We start from the raw sequence: 27,373 nt of genomic DNA, 5'->3' as shown, positions 1-27,373 counted from the left end.
ACTCATGGTAAATGCTCACTAAGTATTTGTTCAATATTGAATTAATACACATTAAAAAGGGTCATGGAATTCAGATCCTTAGTTTTATGGCTGACTCAGCACTGTTCCAGTGGCATTTAACCTTCCAATATAACATGTGAAAATGGGAAGCAACTTTAGGAAAGAGTGACACCTACTGTTATAAACATAACTGTCTGTGGCTACTTTCTCCCTTGAGGTTTTCATTCTATCAAAACTAAGTGACAGCTCTGAGGCTTTAGAATAGCTGTATTAATAGCTGTTGAGGGTGTTTATCACAATCCCTTAAAATTAATTTACTAACTGTCATCTGAATGCTTTAAAAACGGAATCTCTCAGTTCCATTTGTCTCATTACATATTCATTTTCGTTTCCAGAATAAATAATATCCATGCCCTAAATTTACAAACCCTAATCTGAATTTTTGATCCTGATTCTTACAAAGTAAAGTACTAATAGTTTTTCAATTCCTACTTAGATGACAGAATGTATTAATCTTTCATAACTTCTGGTTTATTATAAGCTTGGCCTCATGTTCTCTGTAAGGGACATTCTTAAATATGCAAACGTGATGATGATGATGATGATGATGATGATAGCTTGCTTTCTTGCTTCCTCCCAGAAGCACTAATCTTGGTGAATTTTATTCCAAGAAAATTTAAATATAAACTATACCTGAGACTTTTTAAATTAATGAGAAACCAAGTATACAAAACAAATGTAATATAGAATGCTTGCTAGAATAATGTATTTTGTATGAGGTGTCCACCTGTCCAAGAGGTTCTAATAAATAATGGCACTATACAATTTCCTAAACAATGAGATATTCTGGATGTTAAATCAACTTCTTTTACACCTGTAAGAAAAAATTAGTTCAGTTACGCAGTAAGAGTTAATTTTCCTACTGCATTCATTCTATATACTGTTTTTAGATTTTCTTAATTTCAGAGGTGTACACGTAACACTATAATTTCAGATACCAAATAAGCTATACTTGTACAAATAATTTCAAGCAAATCAAATATCTGGTAATGCTCAAACTGTAAAATTAAGTTTCTCATAAATTTGACTATTATTTATATATTAAGTCTTCCTTTAAGAAATAAAGCTATTCTTTCCATTCAAACATGAGCATATCAGAAATATTATAATCCTACTATGTGATTTAAAAGCCTTGATTTAAAGCACAAGTATCTGAAATTACAGAAGTTTTAGGTTTAAAAATTTTTTAAAACCACTGTGGATTACTTCCTTTAGGGACATCTTTTTGACCATTGTTGATTTTTAAAATAAAGAAGAAAAATTCAAAATTAATACTTATAGACATTTAAAAGTAAAAGGCAATTAAGGTAAAAATAGAATGCAAGCACACAACAAATGGAAAAACCGGTGCCATCCAAATAAGTTTTAAACTTTAGTTAACAATGGTCCAGGATTAATTTCTTACTCTGGATAAATATTCTACTAGTTATATAAGATGCTGACATAAGAGGAAGCTAAGTAATAGGTATAAATGAACTCTCACAGCACTTCTCAAATTCTTCTAACAATTTAAAAAAAAACAAGGAAAATTTTTTTCAAATAAATTATGCCTTCAGCTGCCAAAATTTCTTGATATAATTAGATAATATTTTAAAACACATTAGAAATAAGTGTGTTCACTTAACATTATAGTCACTTTATTGCTCTAGAAAGTTAATTTTCAAAACCATCAGATTACACATACAGTGATGAGGCTAGTTGCACACACACAAAATCAACTGTATATTATGAGGTTGCTTCTCCAACATAGTGGATAAATATTACAAAAATACAAAAATAGCTGGTTACAGTTAAGCTATCAAAGTAGAATTTTTCTGGCAATCTAGCCTAAGAATTTCATCTTTCTATAGATTAGAAAGTTGAACAAAAGGAAAATTGATATTACTGATAAATCACTAATGAATGTATTTGAGAAATCCATATTACATGCAGACAGAAGAAAACAGGATACAAAAACAATTATATTATTCTATACTAAAATTGTGCTACGTTTTTGAACATTCCCAATCATGCAACAATAATAAGGATCAGAATGAATTTTATAAAGTAGTTGATGGGAGTTCAATGAACAGGATTTAACACATTATACAACTCAAATCACAGTTGCATAATACAGCCAATTTCTTCAAATATATCTATGCATTACAAGACTGAAATGCATACTATTCCCGATTCCTCTCCCAGGCCCATTACATATTACCTTACCTAAAAAACTTTCCACTTAACCTTTCAAATCAGATTTGATGGATAAATATGTAATCTATAGGATATTCTTCATTATTATTTCAGACATGAGTATAGCCATATGCTCAATCTTCAGTTACATTCCTTTCAAAAGGCATCTGACTGCTGCAATTTTCTAGGAAAATTCAAGCCTAAGAAACCAAGAAAACTGAAGTCAAGAACCTGAACTAGGTAATTTTACAAACTATAATACTAATAAACCTATCTGTCCACATTTGTAAAAGGATTTCCTATTTAAGAAATATTTCTCAATGGGTCTTTGAAAGCAAAGTTGTGTCACTACTACTTTCTGATATAAAGTGGTTATGTGACCCCAAATATTTATCCAATTGACTAACAGGCTTACAGTTGAGTTAAAAAAAAAAAAAAAAAATCAAAGCCACAGAATTCTTATGGAAATAAAAATTCAGGAGCTCCTAGCATAAGACATAAACTGCCTCTTATAATGATACATCCAAAATAAATCTGTCCTAGCAAAGTAGCACAAAATCAATAACAATTTGAAATAGAATTACAGTGCTTCTGTTAAATCATCAACCAAAATTACTGAATGGCAAAAGAATACTGCCTTAAAATATACTAAATTCACATGTTATTACCATAATGAATTCATGCCAGATTAGGTTACAAATTAGGTAGAAACAAATTTCAGAACTATTTTTTCAAAAAATAAATGTACTTCATGATACAGGCACAGCAGCATCTAAAAAAACTGATACATTTATCACTAGATACAAACTTCCTTAACCATTAGCAACAGAGCACAGTAAAATTTTTCTCATCAACTTTTGAAAAGGCTTGATTTAACATGCCAGGAAAATGACTATTTTTCCATTGAGATGCATTTACTATGTAAATTGAATTGAGGTCAGTGTTAACACCTGGAATTTAGTATACCCTAGTAGAAGTACCAGCTGCTAATAATGCTTATATTATATACATAGCTTAACTAGATGTTAAACTACGCAACTGTTGGTGCCAGTCTGCTTATAAAGGCAATGCTTTGGAGACAAAGTCTTCTCACGAACAGTGGACAAGCAGGCTTCATTATTATGTGTTCAACAACAATTCTCAGTTCGTTAAACAAGTTCCTGCAAGATAAAATAGTTTTTTTTCAAAAAACACAAGAAAAAAGCAGTATAGTGTTACAAAATGCTGATGAAGATGTTACCCAGTCAACAAAGAATTTGAGGAATGATTAACATAGAATGAACCATAGGGAACACACAAATATATACATCTCCAGGGTGGCATGCAACTGTTGTCCCAGCACTCAAGGGGGACTGCTGGAACCAAGGAATTCAAGACCAGTGATGGTAACATAGTGAGACCCATCTCAAAAAAAACAAACACATCCAAAAAAAAAAAAAAAAAAAAAAAAATATATATATATATATATATATATATATATATATATATCTCCATATCCACAATGAAATTCTCAAAATCTGCACCCATATCTTTTTTCAGTGAAAAAGTTCAAATAACAAAAGCATTCTAAAAAATAGTTATCTTGGGCTGGGGATATAGCTCAGTTGGTAGAGTGCTTCCCCTGCGCGCACAGGCCCTGGATTCAATCCCCAGCACCACCAAAATAAAAACCATCTCTGAGGACTGAGATTAGGAAAGACTTTCATTCTTTTCTTTGGTAGAGTCAGGTAATATTCACATTTAACTTGGGCAAATTCAACTTGTTCTTTTTTCTTTTTTTTTTAAAGGGGGGGGGAATTTTAATATTTATTTTTTAGTTTTTGGCGGACACAACATCTTTGTTTGTATATGGTGCTGAGGATTAAACCTGGGCCGCACGCATGCCAGGCGAGCGCGCTACCGCTTGAGCCACATTCCCAGCCCTCAACTTGTTCTTAAAAAGAGCAAAAAAAAAAAAAAAATTATGGGTAATTCACACACTACTAAAGAACATATTCTCTCAGAGTTTTCCTCTTCTGTAAATTAAAAGCATGCACTTAACAGAGTTGTAATGAAGTTTAAATGAGACAACAAAGATGGTCAATAGAAGTTACTTCCCAGAGCTTCTTTCTATTGATAGAACTGGCTCTTTATATTCAGACTAAAGCCCATACAATATACTATATGATCTTATCTCAATCTAACTATGGCTCATCTCTTGCCACAACTTCTGATTGAGTTATGTTGCATAGATATGCCTCAAACACAGTGTGGACTTTGCCTTTGCCCCAACTGTACTCACTGCCTACAAAGTACCCTTTATTACCCATGGTACATGTTACATGTATACTATTTGGCAGGTATATCCAAAATCACATATATTGTACTGTAAAATTTGTAAGTGATTTGAAAGAGCAAGAGTATTTTCCTATTCGTGAGTTTGACCTTATATGCTGACTCATCCTGCATGAAGATGCAACTCTTGTTTTACTTTTCTGTATCCGTTTTGTGACATCTATAGTTTGAACTTTTTTTTTTAAAGTATTTAATATGCTCTCACACAAAGACAGGAATACAATTTGCAAAAATGCACATACAACCAAAGGCCAGTATTTTCCTTGTTACAGCACCATTATTCACAGTCTCTTTAGCTACCAGACCCAAAACCTGGAGATGGAGGCATTCTATCTCATTCTTCTTCCCACACCCTAAAATGCTACATCCTAAGTATCTTTCTAACATTTTAGCTTTTCCACTAGTGAAGGCTCTGTACTACTCTAATGGGTTTGCACAGGTCATCTTCTCTTCTTGATAAGCTTGTAATACATCTTCTGAAATAACTCTAAATTGGGGGCTGGGACTGTGGCTCAGTGGCAGAGTGCTTGCCTAGCATATGTGAGGCACTTGGTTCAATCATTAGCACCACAAAAAATAAGCAAGTAAAAGAAAGGCATGCTATGCTGTCCATCTAATTAAACTACAACTACATATACATATATGTAGATATATATTGTAAAAATCAGATCAAACAGGTGTTCCCAATCCTTCCATGTACAAACCTCAAAGGCTCCCCAACCTCGAAATAAAATCCACACCTTTTCATGATCTAGTCCTTTCTACCATCTGTCGTTCTGGGCAAAGACCTTTACCACTTCCCTATGTATCTCCTGAGCTCAGACATCAAATGTTGGTATGACAAGTACTTTCAGGCACCCTTGTGCCGGGACTCAGGTTCATTCTTTAAAAGACTTGGTTTAGGGCTGGGGATGTGGCTCAAGCGGTAGCGCGCTCGCCTGGCATGCATGCGGCCTGGGTTTGATCCTCAGCACCACATACAAACAAAGATGTTATGTCTGCCGAGAACTAAAAAAAAAATAAATATTAAAAAAAAAAAAAGACTTGGTTTATTATCCCACTTCCTCAGTGAATTCTCACTTATCTCCTAATCTCTATGATTTCACAGCACCTTATCATCATACTGACTTAGGAGTCTAATTAACTTGACAGTAACTCCCACAAAGCAGATATTTAATTCTACATGCACCTGTTATAATCATACATTATCAATGTTTTCTGAATAATTCAGTCAAATGAATAAAGCTAGAAAGTACCCTAAAAAATACTGTGGTCATAAAAAAGAAAGAAAAGAGTCATGGTGTTCAGCAGAATCTTCAGTGATGATGAAAATACCAGGTATCTGGGCTGTCTAATACAGTGGCCATCAGTGACATATGGTTTTTAAGTACCTAAATGAGTTTATTGTGACTCAGGAGCTGAGTTTAAAATTTTAAAACAATAAATATCATGACAGGTAAAAATGGTATTAACTGTCAGTACAGACAGCCTCAAAACCCTTAACAAAAAATAGTGTAGTTCAGAAGATGTAGTTTTATTGCATTTTTTATTGATATTTTCCATTACCTTTCCACTGTTATGATTAAAATGTATACTTATAAGCAATCTTTGAAGACATTTATTAGCACATATTTGTGGTAGCTTGACCCACTGCTATCTTTTCATTTTTATTTACTGAAACATTCTAAATTTCTAGATGTACTAATGTGACTTAAGGGTATATGAAAAAAACAGGGTATAATCTGCGAATGAAAAATGAAGGTCAGGTCAGGGAACTAGAAGATAATACCTGAAATGAATGCATGGACCAGAAAGAAAAGGAAAAGACTCATGGAATCAATAAAAATGAAGACATTTTATTAAGGAACTCATTAGGATTGTATGTCTAAAACAAATAAGCTCTACTTCAGAAAATATCATAAAAAGACATTGTCTAAAAAAAAGCATAAAAAGCCCCCAGAGAGAAAAATCAGCTCATAGAATAAGGAAGATATTTATTTAGAACCTAAAAAATAACAAGAGTCTAAGTACTTACTTTTTAAAGAAAAAGTCTCAATAGGTTACCCATGCTGGCCTGAATTCTTGGAATCATGGAATCCTATTACCTCACCAGCCTACATAATAGCAGAGACTAGAGGCACATGTCTGAATAGTCTAAGTACTTTTAAAATATGGTTCATTTCACCCTCAGGAGGAGGTTTCCACCTCTACCAATGAAGAAATTTAAATTTAAATAACTTGCCTACAGTCACACACCTGGTAAATGATGGGTCAGCATTCAAATTCAGCTCTTTTAAGTGTACTTGTGATGGTATTATAGAGTTAATCATAACATACTGATTGAATTTCCGGCTGAATTCTACTACATTATTTTAAACATGAAAATAAAAGCTGTGTTAACATTACCAAATTACATTTTAAAATCTACTAAATGCAGTTATTCATTTTATTTCTACTTCACTTTAAGAACAGAATATATAATTCAGTGTATACTAAACTTCCATTCCTGAAAACTACTAATTTCCTAAAATACTTCTCTGCTTCCTCATTATTCTCATCCAACCCATTCTGTACAAGAATATCAGAATATTCTGAGCATGTTAAAATCATCATTCCCACACATCTAACAGATTTTAAATTTTTGATATTGAAACTCAAGAAGTTTTTGACATGACTCCAATATACCTTCTTAACCTGCTTTAGCAATTTATCATTCTGAATTTGCACTGCAGTCAAACTCCTTTACTCAATGCCCCTTCAAACATGGCCTGCACTTTTTTTCCTCTGAACTCATGTTCCTAATATCTGCCTGCCTACCTAAAATGCTTTAATGTTCTAATCCTTCCAGATCAAATTTAAATCTCTAATTTGGGAAATTTTCCTAGGCTTGTCTATCTTCTGGCCCAATGACCACTCCCGCTTCTGTGAACTATAGATAATACGGATAAAAAAAAGCAACCATATGTGATCCCTGCCTTACCCAAGGGAGACATGTTCCAGGAGCCTCCATTGGGGCTGTTTTTTTTTTTTTTTTCCATACACATATACCTATGATAAACCTTTATTTATAAATTAGGCATTATATATCATAGATATGCTAGGCAAAGGGATGTTCACATCCCAGATGGGAAGGAACAGGACAGCACAAGATTTCATTATTCTATTCAGACCTATGCACAATTTAAAACTTGTGAATTATTTATTTATGGAATTCTCCACTTTTGGATGATATGTAACTGAAATAAGAAATAGTAAAACTGTGGATGAAGGGGACTATATATTGATTTGTGAATATTTTATCCTAAACTATTGCTTATTAGTATTCAGGACATGTTTTTGTTTCAACTAGGAAAGCTCCTAGAGAATGGGATTTTTTGTATTACACATCTTTAAATTACCTAACCATAGTAGTGTTTTCAAGGTGGTCAAGATAACCCCAGTTGTAATTTCTAAAAAGAAATACAGATGTTTCCAGACTAAGAAATTCCAGTTTTTCAATTTTATGATGGTGGAATAGTGACACATTCAACAGAAACCATATTTTCCACGACTAGAAATATGCTGAATACTCTTAATTGTGAGAGTGTGCAACAGCAGAAAGCTGCAAGCCCAGTTAGCCATTTAATCATGACAGTGAACAACTGACATAGTGTACTGATTGCTGTGATGTTTGATAGGGCAGGTGTATTAAATGCATTCTTGACTTCACAATATTTTCAACTTACAATGAATTTATAACGATATAACGCTATCATAAGTCAAATAGCATCTGTACAACTACCTCAATAACCCTAGCTAGTTCTAACACATAGAACTTAAATTTATACCACCAGCAGCATGGTGATGCATGCCTGTAATCCCAGCAGCTTGGGATGCTGAGATAGGAGGATCATAAATTCAAAGCCAGCCTCAGCAAAAGCTAGGCACTAAGCAACTCAGTGAAATGCTGTCTCTAAATAAAAAACAAACAGAGCTGCAAAAACGTCTCTTCCAAGTTCTAAACTGTTAGTCAAATTACTTTTACAAGTTAAAAATACTACATTTCGACAATTCTCTAAAAAACAGAACATACTTAAACTTATCATCAGCTTACCGACAATATGGATTTCTTCTGGAGGAATATCGAAGAGTCAGAAATCTATAGTAAATAAAAGGCTGGAGCAAACTTCCTTGACCACTGAAATAAACAAATACAGAGTAATAACATACATTACCAATTCATACATATACTTTCAAAAGGCAATAGTCAATTCAAATGGAGAATGTATGTCTTCATTTAAATGAAATATATCTAAACCCAAGTTATTTTTAAAAAGGAAATAAAAGAATATAGATGATGGTAAAGAGTAAAATGTTATTGCTTAAACTTTTATAAACATAATCTATAAATATTACCTATTTTGTTTTGGTGGTAATAGGGATTGAACCCAGAGGTGCTCTGTTACCGAACTACAGCCCCAGTGCTTTTCATTTTCAGACAGGGTCTTGCTAAGTTGCTCAGGCTAACTTCAAACTTATGATCCTCCTGTCTCAGCTTCCCAAAAATGCTAGGCTTAAAGGCGTGCACCATCACACCTGGCCATGTATTACTTTTGAATTTTTTATTTATTTTTCAATGCTGGGGATTGAACCCAGGGTTACTCTATCACTGAGCAATACCCCCAGCCCTTTTTACTTTATTTTGAGATATGGTCTTACTAAATTGCGGAGGTTGGCCTCAAATCCTACTGTTTCAGCCTCCTAAGTAGCTGGGATTTCAAGTGTGGGACACTGTGCTCAGCTGAAATTATACTAAATAAATCAGTAAGTTACATAAAAGCGTTTCCATAATTATCATTGATGAAATTAAATTTTAAGACTTAACACATATTCAAATAAAAAGTACTTTATTTTATATAAACAAACAAAAACTCAAAACTATACTGGCAGTGCTGGAGTTGTGGCTCAGTGGTAGAGCGCTTGCCTGATAAGTGTGAGGCACTGGGTTTAATCCTCAGTACCACATAAATAAATAAATAAAGGTACTGTGTCCATCTACAACTAAAAACAAAATATTAAAAAAAAATTATACTGGCTCACTAGCAAATTTACACAGCCTATACTAATTAGTATTCTTGGTTAAAAAGCATAATTAAATACCTCAAGAAAGATATGTATATATAAATATGTTATGTCTATCTATCTATAGATATGTTTTTGAAACTCCAAGTCTGGAATTCTTCCTAGAAAACTCCATCTGGATTAAAACTTTCATGAAAATAACTAATAAAACATAGCAATGGGGCTGAGGATGTGGCTCACTGATACAGTACTTGCCTGGCATGTGCAAGATCCTGGGTTCAATGCCTAGTACTGCAAAAATAAATAAAGAAAAAATAAGTTGGGTATGGTGGGACAAGCCTATTATTCCAGCTACTCCTGAAACAGGAGGATCACAAGTTAGGTCATCCTAGACAAGACTCTGTCTCAAAATAAATTTAAAAAGGGCCAGAGATGTAGCTCAGTGTTAGAGTACTTCCCTAAGCATATAAGAGACCCTGGGTTCAATCCCTACTATCACCAAAAAGAAAGAAAAAACACAACACAAACCTACAGTGGACAGAAAAGTAGTAGGGTGACATAAATTTATATAACACCATTATGTTTATGTAATGGATTTAGTATGCAACTACTTATAATCTTTGTTATAAAAACTATATAACAACTTTGAAAAGAGCAAAACATAAATCTATACGTACTATTACAACTGTATCTTGAAACTTAATTTGGAGAAAATACATTAAGATGCTAAAGGTAGTTTCTTATGCTAATTTTTTAGTCTTTCAAGTTGCATCATATTATTTTCGGGGGGGAGGGGATGTTGAATCAAACTCAGGAGTACTTGACCACTGAGACACATCTCCAGTCCTATTCTGTATTTTATTTAGAGACAGGGTCTCACTGAGTTGCTTAGCACCTTGCTGTTGCTGAAGCTGGCTTTGAACTCGTGATCCTCCTGCCTCAGCCTCCCAAGCTGCTGGGATTACAGGCATGTGCCACTGCACCCAATGCATGATATTACTTTTATAGAAAAAGTACAAACTTACAAACATCACTAAATTAAATGTTACATCCATTTTCTCCAACAATTTGACAAATTAACTTTCTAAATTGAAAAAGTAGGACTAGGGTTGTAGATCAGTGGTAGAGCACTTGCCTAGCATGTGTGAGGCACTGGGTTCAATTCACAGCATCGCATATAAAAAATAAATAAAATAAAGATTCACTGACAACTAAAAGTAAAAAATTAAAAATCAAAAAAACAAACAGGGACTGGAGTCGTGGCTCAGTGGTAGTGTGTTTGCCTAGCATGTGTGAGACACTGGGTTCGATTCTCAGCACAACATACAAATAAATAAAGGTCCATCAACAACTAAAAAATATTAAAACAGACAGGGGCTGGGGTTGTGACTCAATTGCAGAACGCTTGCCTCATATGGGTGAGGCACTGGGTTTGATCCTCAACACCACATAAAATAAATGAAATAAAGATATTCTGTCCATCTATAACCAAAAAATATTTTTTAAAAATAAATACATAAATTGAAGAAGTAATGCAAACAATACAGAAAATGTACATAGAAAATACTCACTGAAAAACAAGTTTCCCCTCATCCAAATTAGCCCTTTCTCAAAGTTTTAGCACAATCTCAAATACACTTCTATTTATGTACACAAGTATACAAAATGGCTAATACTAACAGTGCACACATGGTAACACCCCATACTACTGTTAACTAACATATTATACCTTGGAAAGCATCCCATATGACAATACAGAAATTACCTTGTTCTTTTTATAGGTTCAAATACTCCTTCTTATACTTACTTGTACCATTATGTAATAAGCTCCCTAGTAATGAATATTTAGGATAGCTCCAGTTCACAATTAGGAATAAAATTATAATGATCATCCGTTTACCCATCTTTGCATGCATGTACATGTATGTGTAAGACAATTCAAATTATAAGTTAGTTCATTTTTAAATATAGTTTTCTAATATTAGACTGTGTGTCTACCATGAAAGGTAGCACACAAAGAATAGTCATTATTTATGATTGCTTTAAATGTTAGCTTGGGTACATTCAAGTTACATATTTAAAAGCATAAGTAGCTTTTCCTTTTAGAAATGGAGGCCTGGGGATGTAACTCAGTGGGTCAGCCCTTGTCTAGTATATGCAATACCTTGGATTCGATCCCCAGGCACTGCAAAACAAAACAAACAAAAGAAATGGAATATAACTTCATAAACAAATTTTAATTCTTTAAAATAAAGTAATAAAAAAACACAAAACACTGAAAAAAGAACAAAACTCAGAAAGACCTTCCTTGTTCATGAACTAAAAGACTATTGTTGCTGGGTGTGGCAGTGCATGCCTGTAATCCCAGCAACTCAGGAGACCAAGGCAGGAGGATTGCAAGTTTGAGGCCAGCCTGGGTAATTTAGTAAGACTGACTCAAAAATAGAAAATAAAGAGGGCAGTGACATAAGCCAGTGGTGGAGCACCCCTGGGTTCAGCTATAGCTAAAGAATATTTATATTGTTAAAATGTCCATACCCAAAATGATACACAGATTCAATGTAAACAGTATCAAAACACCAACTTCACAGAAATAGGAAAAAAAACCTAAAATTCATATGGAACAAGACCAGAAAAATCAAAAAAATTATGAGCAAAAAGAACAAAACTGGAAGCATCACACTACCTGTTCTTACACATAAAGGAACACAGTAACCAAGACAACATGATACTTGCATAAAAACCAACACAGACCAAGAGAACAGAAGAGATCCTACAAATAAATACAGCCAACTAATTTTCAACAAAGTGTCAAAAACATATACAGGAAAACAAAAACACACACTAGAAAAAGGATAGCCTTTATAATGGTGCTAAAAAAAACTGGATATCTACAGGCAAAATGGAATTATATCCCTCTCTCTTACCATATACTAAAGTCAACTCGAAATGGTCAAAGACCTAAATGAAAGACTTGAAACTATCAAAGTACTAGAATAAATCATAAGAGGAACACTTCAAAACACTGGAATAAGCAAATTACTTTTCTACATAAGACCCTAAAGGCAATCAATAAAAGCAAAAATGGACAAATGGGATATATAAAACTAAGAAGTTTTTGCACAGCAAAGAAAACATCAACAATGAAAAGGCAACCTGGGAGAAAATAATTGCAAACTATTCAACTGAGAAGAGATTAATATACATGATACACATAAGGAGTTAAAAAAACTTAAACAAATGGACATATAATCTGAATAGGTGTTTTTCAAAAGAAAATATACAAATGAACAACAAGAAAAAGTGCTCAACACTACTAGCCATCCGGGAAATGCAAATCAAAAACCACAATGAGATATCATCTTACTCATCAGAATGGCTACAATGAAAAAAATAAAAAAATAACATGCTTGGTGAAGATGCAGAGAAAAAGCAACTATTAAATTCAGCGGGTGAGAATGTAAATTAGTACAGCCATTACGGAGAAAAGTATGGAGTTTCCTCACAAAACTAAATAAAATTAAAAAAAAAAAAAAAACAGAACTACAGTATGATACAGCTATATCCCACTTTTGAGTATACAGCTAAAGTAAATGAAATCAACATATCAAAGGGATGCCTACACTCCTGTGTTTGTTGCATCACTATTCACAATAGCCAAGATATGAAAATCAACTAAGGAATCCATCAGCAGAAGAATGAATAGAGAAAATGTGGCATACATATCCAAGTACATACACATAATAATTATTTAGCCACACACACAAAAATATATTGTCATTCATGGCAAAAATGGAAGGAACTGGAGGACATTATAAAGTAATAAGCCCAGCACAGAAAGGCAAAAATTGTATGTTCTCACTCATATGTATAAGCTTAAAAAATTGATATCAAAGAAGACAGTAAAATAGTAATTACTAGAGATTAGGAAGGGAAAAGGGAAGGGGAATACAGGGAAGTTGGACAACAGACACCAAAATACAGTTTCACTACAAGAGTAAGTTAAGAGTAAAGAAAACAATAAAGCTATTTCCTCTTTAAATATTTCTAGTAAATTCATATCTCCTTTACAATAATGTGAAAACTAAGATGTATGCGTACATAGTAAGTGTTTAAATGAAATCTTTAAGGAGCACAATTTAATTAATCTACCAAGAAAAATGAGGTATTTCTCTAAATTGCATTGCATTTCATTAAAATTATTTTAGTCATTTTTTTTTTTTTTGTGTGTGTGTGTGTGTGTTGCTAAGGATTGGAACCAGGGCCTCACAAACGCTAGACAAACACACTACCACTGAGTTGCAACCCCAGATCCTTAAGCTAATTGAAGAGGAACAAAATAATTTTGCTTATTAAACAGAATTTGGAGGTTTCGAAGTGTAGACATCAATTACATCCATATCCATATATATAATAAAAAAAAGTTACCTACTATTTTTACTTTTAGCTACTTACAGGAAACAAATGGCAGAACCTGGTATTCCTCAAGACCAGGATTAGATAACCCAAGAAAAATGAGTAAGAAAGTAAGGAGGCAAAAAGTTCCTTTTAATAATTAAAGTGTTTAAATGATCAAGATCACACAAGAAAGAGATGAAAATTAGACCTATACATCAAGGGGAAAATACTGAAATTTTATTTTATCCCTCTTTTTTTTCCTTTGACTTAGATTACATTAACCCTTTATGTAACTTCAGTTTTTAGGATAAAACTTAACTAAAATTTGGGATGAAAGTTTTAAAGATGCATCAAATTCTGTATTCAGCTTCCTTGCAGATGGAAGAACTTTCAACATTATCTATTTCAATTAACTTTTTTTTTTATGCAGTGCCAGAATCTCACACATGCTAGGTAATATGCACTTGCCCAGCACGTGTGAGGCACTGGGTTTGACTCTCAGCACCACATAAAAATAATAAATAAAATGAAGTATTGTGTCCATCTACAACTACAATAAAATAAATAAATAAATATCTTTCATTTGCATCAATCTAGAACTTTATTTAAAGTATATTATCTAGTTGGACCCATAACTTAAGCAATATGTGGTGACCATAGAGTTTTCAGAGGAAAGCATTACTTAAAAGATAGGAAAAGATGCATTTACATTTAAGGAAATCTACAAAATGAGACTGCTAAAGAAAGATGTAATTATCAGGTATACACAAACATCATTAGTTTTTCAAGGCAATGAATATGAAATTATAAAATATAAATTTATAATCAATAATAGTTTATTACAAATCAACAAGATTAGGAAAAACAAGATATGTAGACATTTTACAGGACATTTTGGTATTTCTATTAAACACAAAATGAATTTAGCTTATAATACGGCAAAATGAAGTCTGATATGTTAAAGAAAACACTGACACCTAAGTGTAAGCAGAAAAAGATGTATACTACATCAGTATTTGGAAACAAAAAAAAAAAACATGGAAACAAAATGTCCACCAATAAAGAAATGGGTAATAAAACAGCACACTCATCTGATATAACACTATACAACCATTAAATGAAACAAACCATGACTGTATATTAGTATAAACAGGTTATGAAAACATTCAAGTAGGAAAAAGCATGGGAGAGACAATAAATTATGATACTTATGTATTTACTACACACTTGTATATTATTAAAGGATTCTTTTATATGTACATATCAAAACAAAACTGCAACTAAGGGTTGGGGTTGTGGCTCACTGGTAGAGCACTCGCCTCGCATGTGTGAAGCACTGGGTTTGATTCTCAGCACTTCATATAAATAAATAAAATAAAGGTCCATCGACAACTAAAAGATTAAAAAAACTGTAACTAAGACCTATAATCAAATAATATTTTAACTTTTATCTATAATATCTTGTTCCTTGGAAAACTAAAAATTGAAAAAAGAATCATCCAGATAGACATATGCCCTGTTTTAAAACTTAAATACAAGATATCAACAGAGAGATCAATGATATTTTAATGTTCTAACTTTCAAAAGGAAAGCTTTCTTTATTCATGAATTACTTTCCATACCAAGGGTACAAACAAAATAAGGAGGCAATCATAGATAACTATTACTACAAGACCATAATTCCAAGCAACATGAAACTTAATATTTTTATTTATTCATTTAGTCATTAGCTTTCCAAAACAAATGTATTTTTATTCTTACCTAAAAAGCATAAAAACTGTAGCAGGCATCAAGAAAATTTCATTACAAGCAATGAATTTCAGAATATTCTGTTGATTACCACTTAATTTATCCAAGACAGATCTCAACAAAGGTAAACTATTTGAACCCTTTGCCTAAAACAAAAGAAAATATACATTAGTGATAATGAAGTATTTTTGATAACTCAATTACAGCCACCCTTCAGGAAACATGGAGGATTGGTTTCAGGATACCACTAAGATTCCAAAATCTGCAGATACTCAGATGCTTATTTAAAATAGTACAGTATTTGCATATAACCTAAAAACATCCTCTTATACCTTAAATCTTCTCTAGATTGCTTATAATTCCTAATACCATGTAAACGCTATATATATAATTGTTAATATTGTATCATTTAGGGGAAAAAAGTCTATACCTGTTTACTATAGACACAAACTTATTTTTGCAAATATTTCTTACCTGCAATCAGTTAAATCCACAGATGCAGAACCAAGGGATAACTAAGAGCTGACTAAATTTTCTTTCTTTATAGATAAATAGCACATCCAACAGGCAAGAGAACCAGAAGTTAGTGATACAAAAATGACTGAAAGTTTACAACTATTTAAAAATGAACAATGTATTTTCTTGCTTTATTTTGTGTATTTGAAGTCGAAAACATTAATGAAAATATTTTTCATTCTTAGATGCTTTTGTTTCTTTAAAAAAAGATTATTTTACCAAAAAATGTTATTATTTCTCTCCAATCTTAACAAAATCTGCCTATTCAGTAATACAGTTAAAATATCTGTGATTCCTTAGCCAATAAATGATAAAAATTATGAAGTCCTGGGCTGTGATTGTAGTTCAGTGGTAGAGTGCTTGCCTAGCACATGTGAAGTACTGGGTTCGATCCTCAACACCACATATAATAAATAAATGAATAAAATAAAGGTATTGTGTCCATCTACGACTAAAAAAAAAAAAAAAAAAGAAATTATAAAATCCAATGAAGTCTGATTCAAGGCACAAATTTGGATATTTTAATTAAAATTTCAGTGTATATGCAGTAAATCCACCTGGAACACTTATGTTAGGCTTAATGTTCCAATCCAGCAATGAAATAATTTCAGGAAGACAGCAGTCCTTAATATTAGTGTAAGAGAGATTTGGTATAGTCTACCTGGTATGTTGGAATTATACAGTGACTAAATAAGAAACCTCTGACAACTCATCAAATCTTTTTTTTTTTTTTTGTACTGAGGATTAAACCCAGGGGTGCTTTACCACTGAGCTACATCCCTAGTCCTTTTTTTATTTTAAGACAGCGCCTGTCTAAGTTGCTGAGGCTGCCTTTGAACTTATATTATTCCTGCCTCAGCTTCCTGAGCCACTGGAATAACAGGCATGTGCCACTGCACCTAGCAACTATCAAACTTAAAAAGGTTTTTAAAAAAAAATTAAAAAATGGAAATTCCTCTGAGAACCAAGGAATAATTTTAAGTGCAATCCTTTATCTACAAAATGTATTATATTTGTTTTGTTTTTGTGGTGCTGGGGATCGAACTCAGGGCCTTGTGCATGCAAGGCAGGCACTCTACCAACTGAGCTATATATATCCCCAGCCCCAAAATGTACTATTTGTGACACCTCAATAAAAACTTCTAAACTCAAAACTACTATATCACTAAATAATTCATAACAAGTGTGTAAGAGAACAGAGGAACTTCCTTGTGACAAATGCCAGAGTGTCTTAGATCTTAAACTCCCAGGAATCAAAGAAACAGCATTATTTTACTTACATCAAGGACCTTTTTCGTGTATGTGGCAGCGTGAAGCAAAGAGAATAACAAGACTGGGAAAATACTCACTGAAGAAAACAATTAAGGAAAACACAAAATTATCAAGTACTTTGCAAAACAAGCCATGTATTAAGTTCAAATATACAAATCTGAAACACCACCTGCAAAGTGAGTTCAGTGAAATGGCTATTGGTTTACTAATATATTTTGAATTAAATGAAGTTTTTGTTTTTTATAAAAAAGAAAGTAAACTATTTCACTTTCTAAAACACCATTATTTTTATGAAGAAAACTAACAGTGAAGTTTTTTTTCATTTATTTTTTATTGGTTGGTTAATAAAACACTGCAAATATTTGCTAAATTAAATTAAAATCTAGGCTACCTCAAAGTTTTTGAGGTAATAAAACATTGCAAATATTTGCTAAATTAAATTAAAATCTAGGCTACTTAGTTTTTTTCTATGCATGTGGTTTTTAACCCCACAATGGCCATCCTGGCCACTTAAGTTAATCTTCAAACACAGAGATAGTCTTTTACAGTGCTTTCACAGATCTCACCCCAGGTATAAACTACCACGGAACTACAACCTCAGCACATTTAACTTTTTACTTATAGACAGGGTCTCATTAAGAGAATGAAGATAATTTGAGGCAATGGTTTAAGGAATAATTCCCAAATTTTTCTCAGTTGAAGATGTTTTATTATTTCTTTCCTACAAAGATCCCATTATATTTTAAGATAACATACCTATAAAGCTGATATAATTATCCTCTCAATTAGTAAAAATAAAAAAGATAGTATATATCTGGGGTGGTATATAATCTACTGAAAGTCTCATCAGTTTAATTTCAGACATAAACAGAAAATCTTTGTATTTAAAATCATTGATTTGGCTTAATGCCCCAGGGTAAATATACAATTTTCATGCAACATTTTGTAAAACAGAAATTTCTCAGAAAATTCCATTCTCCACCCCAAATTTTTGCCAGCCTTATAATAAAAACAAACAAACAAACAAAAAAATTGTCATTTCCATGAAATGATAGAGACTATTAGTCAATCGTGACTGGTAAAAATACTGGCCCTAAAAATATAAGCAGTTTCTAAGAAATGAATCATTGTTTTTCTATACTTGCTGAAGGCTTGACATGAATGGGAAGTGGTAATGCTCTAACAATCTAAGACTCAAATTTATTACATTCTCTGTTAGGACCCAAAGGTTCCAATTTCCAATTGGTAAGCACCTTCATATAGTATTAAAAGAACCAAATCGTGTTAACACAGTAGTTCTCCAAATTAATACCCTGACCAATTCTTTCTTGCCACTCACAAGAATTAAAATGTCAATTACCCAGAGATCTCTCTCTCTCTCTCACACACACACACACACACACACACATGCACACACAATTTTAAACTTTTTAATGAATCATAAATCCTTTGAAACTGATGAAAGGTATAATCCTCTCTTCTTTAAGGCCCTCTGTGAAACTGTTTTGGCTTAAATAATACAATTTAAACTCTGACATGTATCCAGACTTGAAGATCGATTCAATAAGTAGTAGTATCAGATAATGAAAACAGAACCCTGAATTGGGATCAAGACACCAGCCTTCCAGTCCTGGCTCTATCACAAACCTCATTTTCCTTATCCTCTGTCAAACAACAAGAAATCAAAGCCAGAGATTTCTAATGATTCTTTTATCGCTAATATTCTAGAGTTCATAAATCATTTTTTCCTAGTACTGGGGATTGAACCGAGGTGTACACTACCTTAACTTTTTACTTATAGACAGGGTCTCACTAAATTGCCCAGGCTGACCTCTAACTTTTAATTCTCTGTCTTATCCTCCCAACTAGCTGGGATAATAGACATGTAGCACAAAGCTTGGGAACAAACTGTTAATAACATATTCATAATCTTAGCTCTCAATGTCACTTTTAAATTATTTAGAAAAGATAAGGGGTGAAAAGTTTACAATTTTAACTCTTAAGTACTTGTCATTGATAGAGCAAGGGCAATGTATCACCTTTGTAAGAACAAAGATCGGGGCTGGAGCTGTGGCTCAGTGGTAGAGTGCTTGCCCTTCATGTGTGAGGCCCTGGGTTCAGTCCTCAGCACCACATAAAAAAATAAAATAAAATAAACACAAATAAAGATATTAAAAAAAAAAGATCAGAATGTTTATGATAATATTTTGGCCACCTTTATTACCATAATGCCTAACTTCCTTAGGAATTAGATTAGTATTCCTTGACAATTACTAGTTTATGTTATTCTCACTGCTCCCTTTCCCCTCCCATAGAAATTTAAGGAAGAAATCCTAAACTTCAACATTCCCATGAGAAATGGGTTAGTGAATAACCAACTGCATATACAAGACGGGTTGTCTTCCCAGTCATGGGTCTCATTTGGCATGACCTCATGACTCACTCAACAAAAGTTAAGTAAGCACCTGATCTGTGCCAGACACTGAGCTATACTTCACTTCCATCCCTTTATAAATAGTGAGGAAATGGAAATTTATTTTGCCAGTATTTACGTGTTGGAGGCTGTGTAGGCCACGTATGATTATGGGTTTGTATGAGCCATCACAAGGAAGGGAGGTTACTTTTCTGAGAACTTCAATAATGCCCAGATTATGCTGACATCCTGCCTTAGCTCAAAGACCTAGGTACAAATGCAGACGAAGGTGGGTATGACCTGCTAAGCTTCAACCAAGTTGTTTCTGCCACCTTCTTCCTGTTTCCTCAGGAAGTTCTTTACACTGAATCCCACTGGTGTTCCTACTCATTTAAATAAAGCCTGGGGACTCCATTTAGGAGAGATAGACCCAATCTCCATCAGAGCTGGTCTCCATCGGATCCTGGTTTTCACTTATTTTTGTGTATTATTTCTTAAATTTCTCATACTTTTAATATTTCTAATCTGACTCATCCCCCTAGCTTGGGGAAACTGAGTAAACATCACAAAGGTCATGAACTATAGGTAGAGTGTGTGCCTGGCATATACAAGGTCCTGGGTTCAATCCCCAGAATGACAAAAACAAAAACTATTTAAAAATGATAATTCACAATATAGGTATCATCTAAGTGGACATTTAGTCTTAGAGAAATACTTTTTTATGTTTTCCACTATATATAGTTGTATCAGAAATATTCAAAAGCCCTTAAGCTGGATTAGTGGTGCACACATGTAATCCCAGCAGCTTGGGAGGCTGAGGCAGGAGGATTACAAATTCAAATTCAGCTTCAACAACTCAGCCAGGCCCTAAGCAATTTAGTGAGACCCTATCTCAAAATATAAAAAAGGGCTGGTAATGTGGCTCAGTGGCTACACACACCTGGGTTCAATCCCTGGCACCAAAAAACAAAACAAAGAAACAAAAACCCTCAAACTCTTACATCAGCACTTCTTAAAACACTAAGTAACTTCCTAATGGGTGATCTATACAAAAAAAACTAAGAAACATTAATCTCACAATGCACAAAGGTCCTATAACAAAGAATCCTATTTCAAAATCTTTAACTTGGTGCTTCCCAAACACAATGAATTGTAGAACTTCTCTCCTTTTTGGAATAATACCCATTATCATCCGGCAATACTTTTGAAATTGTGAAAGCATACATATTCCAAATGAGTTATTAATTCTCAATAGCTACATGGATTATCCATCTGTATCTATATGTTGTTTCCATATATGTTATCCATGTTTCTACATTACATACAGTAAATATTATTTTAAATTTACTAATCATTTCTTGATAAATTTTCATTTGTTCCTAGGTCACTGAAAGTTAAAAAAGGAAATAGGTGGGCTGGGATTGTGGCTCAGTGGTAGAGCACTCGCCTCACATGTGTGCAAGGCCCTGGGTTCAATCCTCAGCACCACATAAAATAAATAAATAAAGTTATTGTGTCCAACTACAACTACAAAAAAAAAAAAAGGAAATAGGTGATGATCTACCTTTTTAAAAGGAAGACATCTAGATACTTTCTCAAAGAAGCTATAAATTAAATGAAAGAAAAATATTTGGGGGGGAGGTATGAGGGCTTGATCTCAGGGCTTCTTTACACCTGAGCTACATCTCCAGCCCTATTTATTTATATATTAATTTACTCAGAGACAGTGTCTCACTAAGTTACTCAGGGCCTCGCTAAGTTTGTAAGACTGACCTCGAATTTGGGATCTTCCTGCCTCAGCCTCTTGCGTTATTTGGATTAAAGGACTGTACCACCACATATGCCCAGTTAAATGAAAGAAAATTTTAAGTATTCACAAATCCTATATAAGCTTATGCTTTGAATCTGAACTTTAAAATACCCATTGTTAATCAAGAAATTTATAAAAGAGAAGAACATTAATAGACAAAGTTTAAAAATCCCAAATCAGCTCTTCAAAGTTTACATTTCAAGCTTTAGTGTCTGAAATTTTTAAAATAAGCATACCTTTTTCATATAAATGAAGTGCCAAAAAGCAAAAACTTCAACTTTTATTGAATGCCCTTGTTACTAATCTTTCCTATAGCAAAAAATAATCAACAGATCCCCTACATATTTAGTTGGTCATTTCACTATCAAAAAAGTAGAAAAGGATACTTGTAACAGGGTAGGAATTGACAAAGATGAGTGAATACAACAGGTAGTGGCAGCTGTCCTCTAATAAAGCTTGGGCCAGAAATGCTCTGCTTAATTGAAAGTGCGGCAATCTTTGATGTAGCCTCAGAGCACTGGTAAGAGCATTTGCCAGCAAAGCACGTTGGTAAAAGCTTGCTGCTTCATGCAACCTGTAAATTACCAGAGGAGAAGTTATCATGAGACAAACAACTACCATGTCTCTTCCTCCCTTGTGAATTGCATCATAATTGCACAACACCTAACTCATTTAACTATCAATAGAAAAAAATTACTTGAACTTGTTCTACCTTCTTAGAAGCATCATTTCATATACATATGTCCAACTAAATTTTATAAAGCAGTGATTCTTCGCATCAAGATAAAAAGGTCAAAAATGCAAAAATCATGAACTTGTCTTAACCCTGCACCTACATTTTCGCTCAGATTTTCACCATGCTTAGTTTCACAAATCATAAATCCTTCCAACTGATTATATTACTAAGGACTTGTATTTTTATCTGTCCCTGAACCTTTTACAATTTAACAATTCTTACACCTAAAAAAGTATTTCATAAAAAAACAGAACAATTATCAAAGCCAGAATTATGTATAGTACATACCCAAGAAGAGGCAGAACAAACAAAGCAGAGCAGTACACTGTGAACAAGCGAGAAAGCCACATTGCAGTGTCCAGTTTATTGGTCATCATGAATTGCTGTATTTAAAAAGAAAAATATGGTAGTAAATTAAGCCTGCAAATTATGTTAAGAATATATAGTTTTATTCATATTCAAAATATTTCAACAACCTTATAACATTTGTTTTTAAATCATTAAGTGAAAACTCTCAAGGCAATTAACTGTTTCACATAAATGCTCAATGACAAGTTAAAAAATTCTATAGTGTTGATTTGGAAAGCACAGGAACCTGGACAGAAATTTAACTACAATTGTCTGTGTTCTTTCAACACTTGTAATATTGGCTTCATCCATTTAAAAAGAACATTAAATAAGAACTAATTGCTCTCAAGAGAACCAAATGCCTGCCCAAATAGGCAGGTCTCAGAACTGAATAAAAAGGCAACACACAAACCCAGTTTGAATTAAATAAACTTTTGAAAGGACAAAGTAAAAACCACAGTCATCAGTCAGTTACAGTTGAACTCATTACTCAGTGGATGATCTGCCTAACACAGTGGAGGTGCTCAACATACAACTATCAACTATTAAATATCGCCTGCTTCTCTGATTATGACTTTCTGCATCCCCTTTAGGCTCCCCTACAAGTTTTAAGATGGGATTTGTGCTTTATTTGTCCCTATAAGTTTCAGTGACACTATATTAAACTTCTACATGCATATTTCTTCATTTTTTCTTATTCTTTTCCTTTGCTACTTTTCTTTCTCCAGTACGTATTCATTAGCACTAAAAAATGTAAAAATATGCTTTATCATTAAGATGTATTTTATATTCATATTCTAAAGAGAATTTTACATCTTTCAACTACAGTACCACAAATACTGTTAACACTGAGATCTAATACAAACATACATGGGTATATGAAGGATAACAAAGTTTCACAAATAATACTTATTCTTAATGTATTTAAAAAAAAAAAAAAAAAGGCTTCCACAGAGCTAATTTTGAAACTCACTAATGGGTGTATTTGAAGTTTCAGAACACTGCTTTTAACCAATTTAACTTCATTATCTTTGGGGGGAAAAGTGTAAAAAAAAAAAAAAAAACTTTTTAAGTAAAAATGCACGAACATTTAAAAATTCAAATACATTCTACTGCATTCCTTCTTAAATCAATATGTAGGTACTGTCAGAAATATGAAATATGCCTCTTGTTGATTATATCCTACCTACCATACTATTTCTCCCTTAAATTTAAATGATCAGGAATGGTCAAACAGAAGGCTAAATCTAGCTTTCTGTGTTCAGTTCCTCTACAAATGTCCAAGCTCTACATCACAATCTGAAATTTAATTTAGGGATATTTTCTTTAAAATCCATTTGTGTAGGGTGTTCATTTTACCATAAATTGCTGAGCTATGCATTTCATTTTATCATACAATAAAAGAAAAGTCAAAAGGGCATATTTTGGTTTAGATTTTTGAGAGTGACTAGCATTGGTAGTACACATCTATAGTCTTAGCTGCTTGGGAGACTGAGGCAGGAAGGATCACTTGGGCCCATCAAGAGTTCAAGACCAGCCTAGGCAACAAGTGAGACCACATTTCAAAACAAAACAAAAAAGAGTGACCTGGCCAACCACCAACTAGCAGTAAATAGTACAGACAAAAAATATTAATGAATCTTCAGGTAAAAAAACGACTGAGGAACAAGATACAGAGTCTCAAAAACTTCTTCTTAATTAAAGGGAAAAAAGGCATCTTTATAATGTATATTATAATCTTTATAATAAATAAACATGAAATGCTTCCTGATATGGGGTTGGGGTTGTGGCTCCGTGGTAGAGCACTTGCCTAGCATGTGTGAGGCACTAGGTTGGATTCTTAGCACCACATATAAGCAAGTAAGTAAATAAAGGTCCATCATTAATTAATAAAAGAAATGCTTTTTTATAATGCACAGAGAAGAACAAAATAATCATTCATGTGATTCCAGTTTGAGAAGCATTCTACAGAACAGGTCTGGGCTCTAGAAAATTAACAATCTTAGGGCTGGGGATGTAGTTCGGTTGGTAGAGTACTTGCCTAGCATGCACAAAGCACAAGGCCCCTAGGTTCAATCTCCCTGGCCACAAAAAAAAAAAAAAAAAAAAAAAAAAAAAATTACCAATCTTGAAAGACAAAAACGGGAGGGAAGCAGATATATGACCAGTAAACATAATGCATGCTTTCTGGCAGAACCCCTGAGGAAAAGGAAGCAGCTTTAAAAGACAATTAAGGAAACTTGAACATGAATGGCATATCAGTTTATACCACCTATCAATGTTAAATTTCCCACATGTGATAACTTAACGTGGTCATGTGAAAGAATACCGAAATATTTGTGGGTTAACAAAGACTTTTAAATGAGCCAGCAAAATTTTAAAGTGTTTATGTAGAAATACTTGCAAAATGTTTTCAAAAAGTAATTCGCCCAATTCACACACTTAGGGTGGAAAAATTAGAGGATAATAATGCTTCGGATGCAAGTAACTAGGAAGTTGCTGACTGGCATCTTAAAAAAAAAATTACAAAAGCTTGGTACTTCGCTTTGTAAAGAAGTAAGAACAATGTGAAGAAGGAAAACAACAGATGGTTCTGTGCGTCATTTCTATACAATGGCATAAAGTTGACACATAGGTTTCCAGTCCCCACGCAAGTGCGCCATGAGGCTAGTGTCACGGCATACCCTTACACGGCATCTTCAACCTTGGGGCCTAGGACAATTAGAGACTGAGGTGTGGGGAATGGCAAAAAGGACCAATTTCCAGGACACGCAGGTGACGGCCACCTGCTCCAAGACAGCCAGTTGTGGTTTCAGAAGCAAACTTGTAGCTCCCTCTGTAGCTTCCCTTCGGTTCTCCCCTCTCCGCACCCGCACCCACTCACTCATCCTAGTCCAGAAATCTCTGCGCTTCTGGAACGCTCCGGGTCCTCGCAGTACTTCCTGCTCCTTCCTACCTCTGGCAAATCAACCAACGCGACCCTGCAGGCTCACTTACCACAGCGCCCGCCCCTTGGGGGCCGTTTGGGGTCGTATCAGCCATGGGAGACACACAGGCACCCGGGACGCTGCAATCGCGGAGAGAAGAAACAAGAAACAAAATGTCAATGTCGGGACCACGACCCAGGTAACCTGCTTCCCTCCAGAGGCCCGCCGTGCCCTGCTCCGCTCCAAGCTTTCCAGCCTCCCGAGGAAAAGAGCCTTGCCCGCCCGGTTGCTGTAGACGGTCCCAGAAGCACCCACAGCCACGGGGAAATACCTGTCCCGCACCGCCGAGATCAAAGCGGGTTTTCCAGAAAGACCGAAACGAAGGCGGAGCTTCGGAGCAAGGCCCTAAAGGGCCGAACCAACGGTGCCGGCGCCCGGTTAACTCCGGCCCCGGAAGTACTCTTTTCATTTCCGCAAGGTCGAGGCGTGAAGACGAAAGCACCCCGGAGGTGGCCCGGAGCATGACGGGAAGTGTAGTTTTTTCTCTTCGACTCCACCTGTCTTTCACTCAAGTAGGGCGAGACAGAGGTATCAAATTTTGCCTCATTCTCCCTGCTCTGATCATGTCCAAACCACAGTATCTCTCTCCTCCTTAATATAGAGATGTTAGATACATCTTTGATCTCTCCCTCAAGGAGCTCACTCTATGGTTCAACTTCTAAAATTATTTTAGTAATTCTCAAAGAGGCCTGCTGTATGACAGGTTCCATGCTTGGCTTGAATGATAAACAGGTGATTATGCCACGGTCTGCAGGAGACCCAGACAAATAAGTCGAAATCACGGCATAAACTTGTATAATATGGGCAGAAACTGAGTTAATCTCAAAGAGCACTGAGAAGGGTGCCTAAATCAGAAGGGGACTGGGAGGTTTCCTGCAAATGGTAATTCTGATCCTAAATCTTGAAGGGGGCCAGGAGAAGAAGAAGAAGTTGGGTCAAAGGAGATTACAAACAGAGGAACAGAAAGTGCATGAAATTACAGGAGAGTCAGAGGACAAGTTCAAACTGAGCAGAATGAAGGGGATTGTGAAACATTTGGGCTAGAGAGGCAGGCAGGGATGTGCTCATGAGAGGATCTAAACTTGATCCTGAAAACCAGAGACCCATGGTATTATTTTAAGCAGAAGTGTGACAGCATAAGATTTAGAAAGATCATTGCTGGGGTAAACAAGTCAGTGCTTAGAAGTCTTGTTATTTTTGAAGGTGAACTAAAAAGGACTCCAAAGAATGTGCTAGGGAACATAAGGAAGAAGGAAACTATCCACTTCCCTTATCTCCAGTATTTGTGTAGGTATCAAAGCAGAACAAACTCAGTTGTGAAGTAAAGTCATGTGCTCATCAAACATTTGAAGAAACCTTTATGTGTAGTTGATGTGCAATCTGTCCTGTGTCTTGTTCCCCTTTGCCTGTAGGCATGGTGTAGCCCCCAGTTTATTCCAAACTGTGGCGCCAAGGTTTACCTGAATAGTAAAATGGCCAAACATTCTCTGCTGAGTCCTCCAAGTTCTTTTGGG

General features: G+C 34.3%; 1 protein-coding gene across 2 annotated transcripts; it reads right to left on the bottom strand.

Annotated features, from left to right (window-relative positions):
• Positions 1-1,675: 1,675 nt before the first annotated feature.
• Positions 1,676-26,278, bottom strand: Tmem33 (transmembrane protein 33). Of its 2 annotated transcripts, XM_046455601.2 has the most exons (9): positions 26,131-26,278; positions 25,870-25,939; positions 22,813-22,907; positions 22,175-22,362; positions 17,574-17,641; positions 15,790-15,923; positions 8,663-8,746; positions 3,275-3,395; positions 1,676-2,435 (listed from the first exon to the last, which is right to left on the bottom strand). In XM_046455601.2, exons 2-9 carry the CDS (start codon positions 25,912-25,914, stop codon positions 2,430-2,432), a joined length of 741 nt encoding a protein of 246 aa, XP_046311557.1. In that variant the 5' UTR covers positions 25,915-25,939; positions 26,131-26,278; the 3' UTR covers positions 1,676-2,429. The 2 variants fall into 2 exon arrangements, with proteins under 2 accessions (XP_046311557.1, XP_046311472.1); XM_046455516.2 differs by having other exon boundaries at positions 1,676-3,395.
• Positions 26,279-27,373: the final 1,095 nt, after the last annotated feature.

This window comes from Marmota monax, unplaced genomic scaffold (genome assembly GCF_021218885.2).
Source record: "Marmota monax isolate L192 unplaced genomic scaffold, Marmota_monax_Labrador192_F-V1.1 WCK01_AAM20220418_F8-fsc00025, whole genome shotgun sequence".
Lineage (NCBI taxonomy): Eukaryota > Metazoa > Chordata > Mammalia > Rodentia > Sciuridae > Marmota > Marmota monax.
Note: the sequence above shows the minus strand (reverse complement) of the source record. Positions and strands in the feature narration are given on the sequence as shown.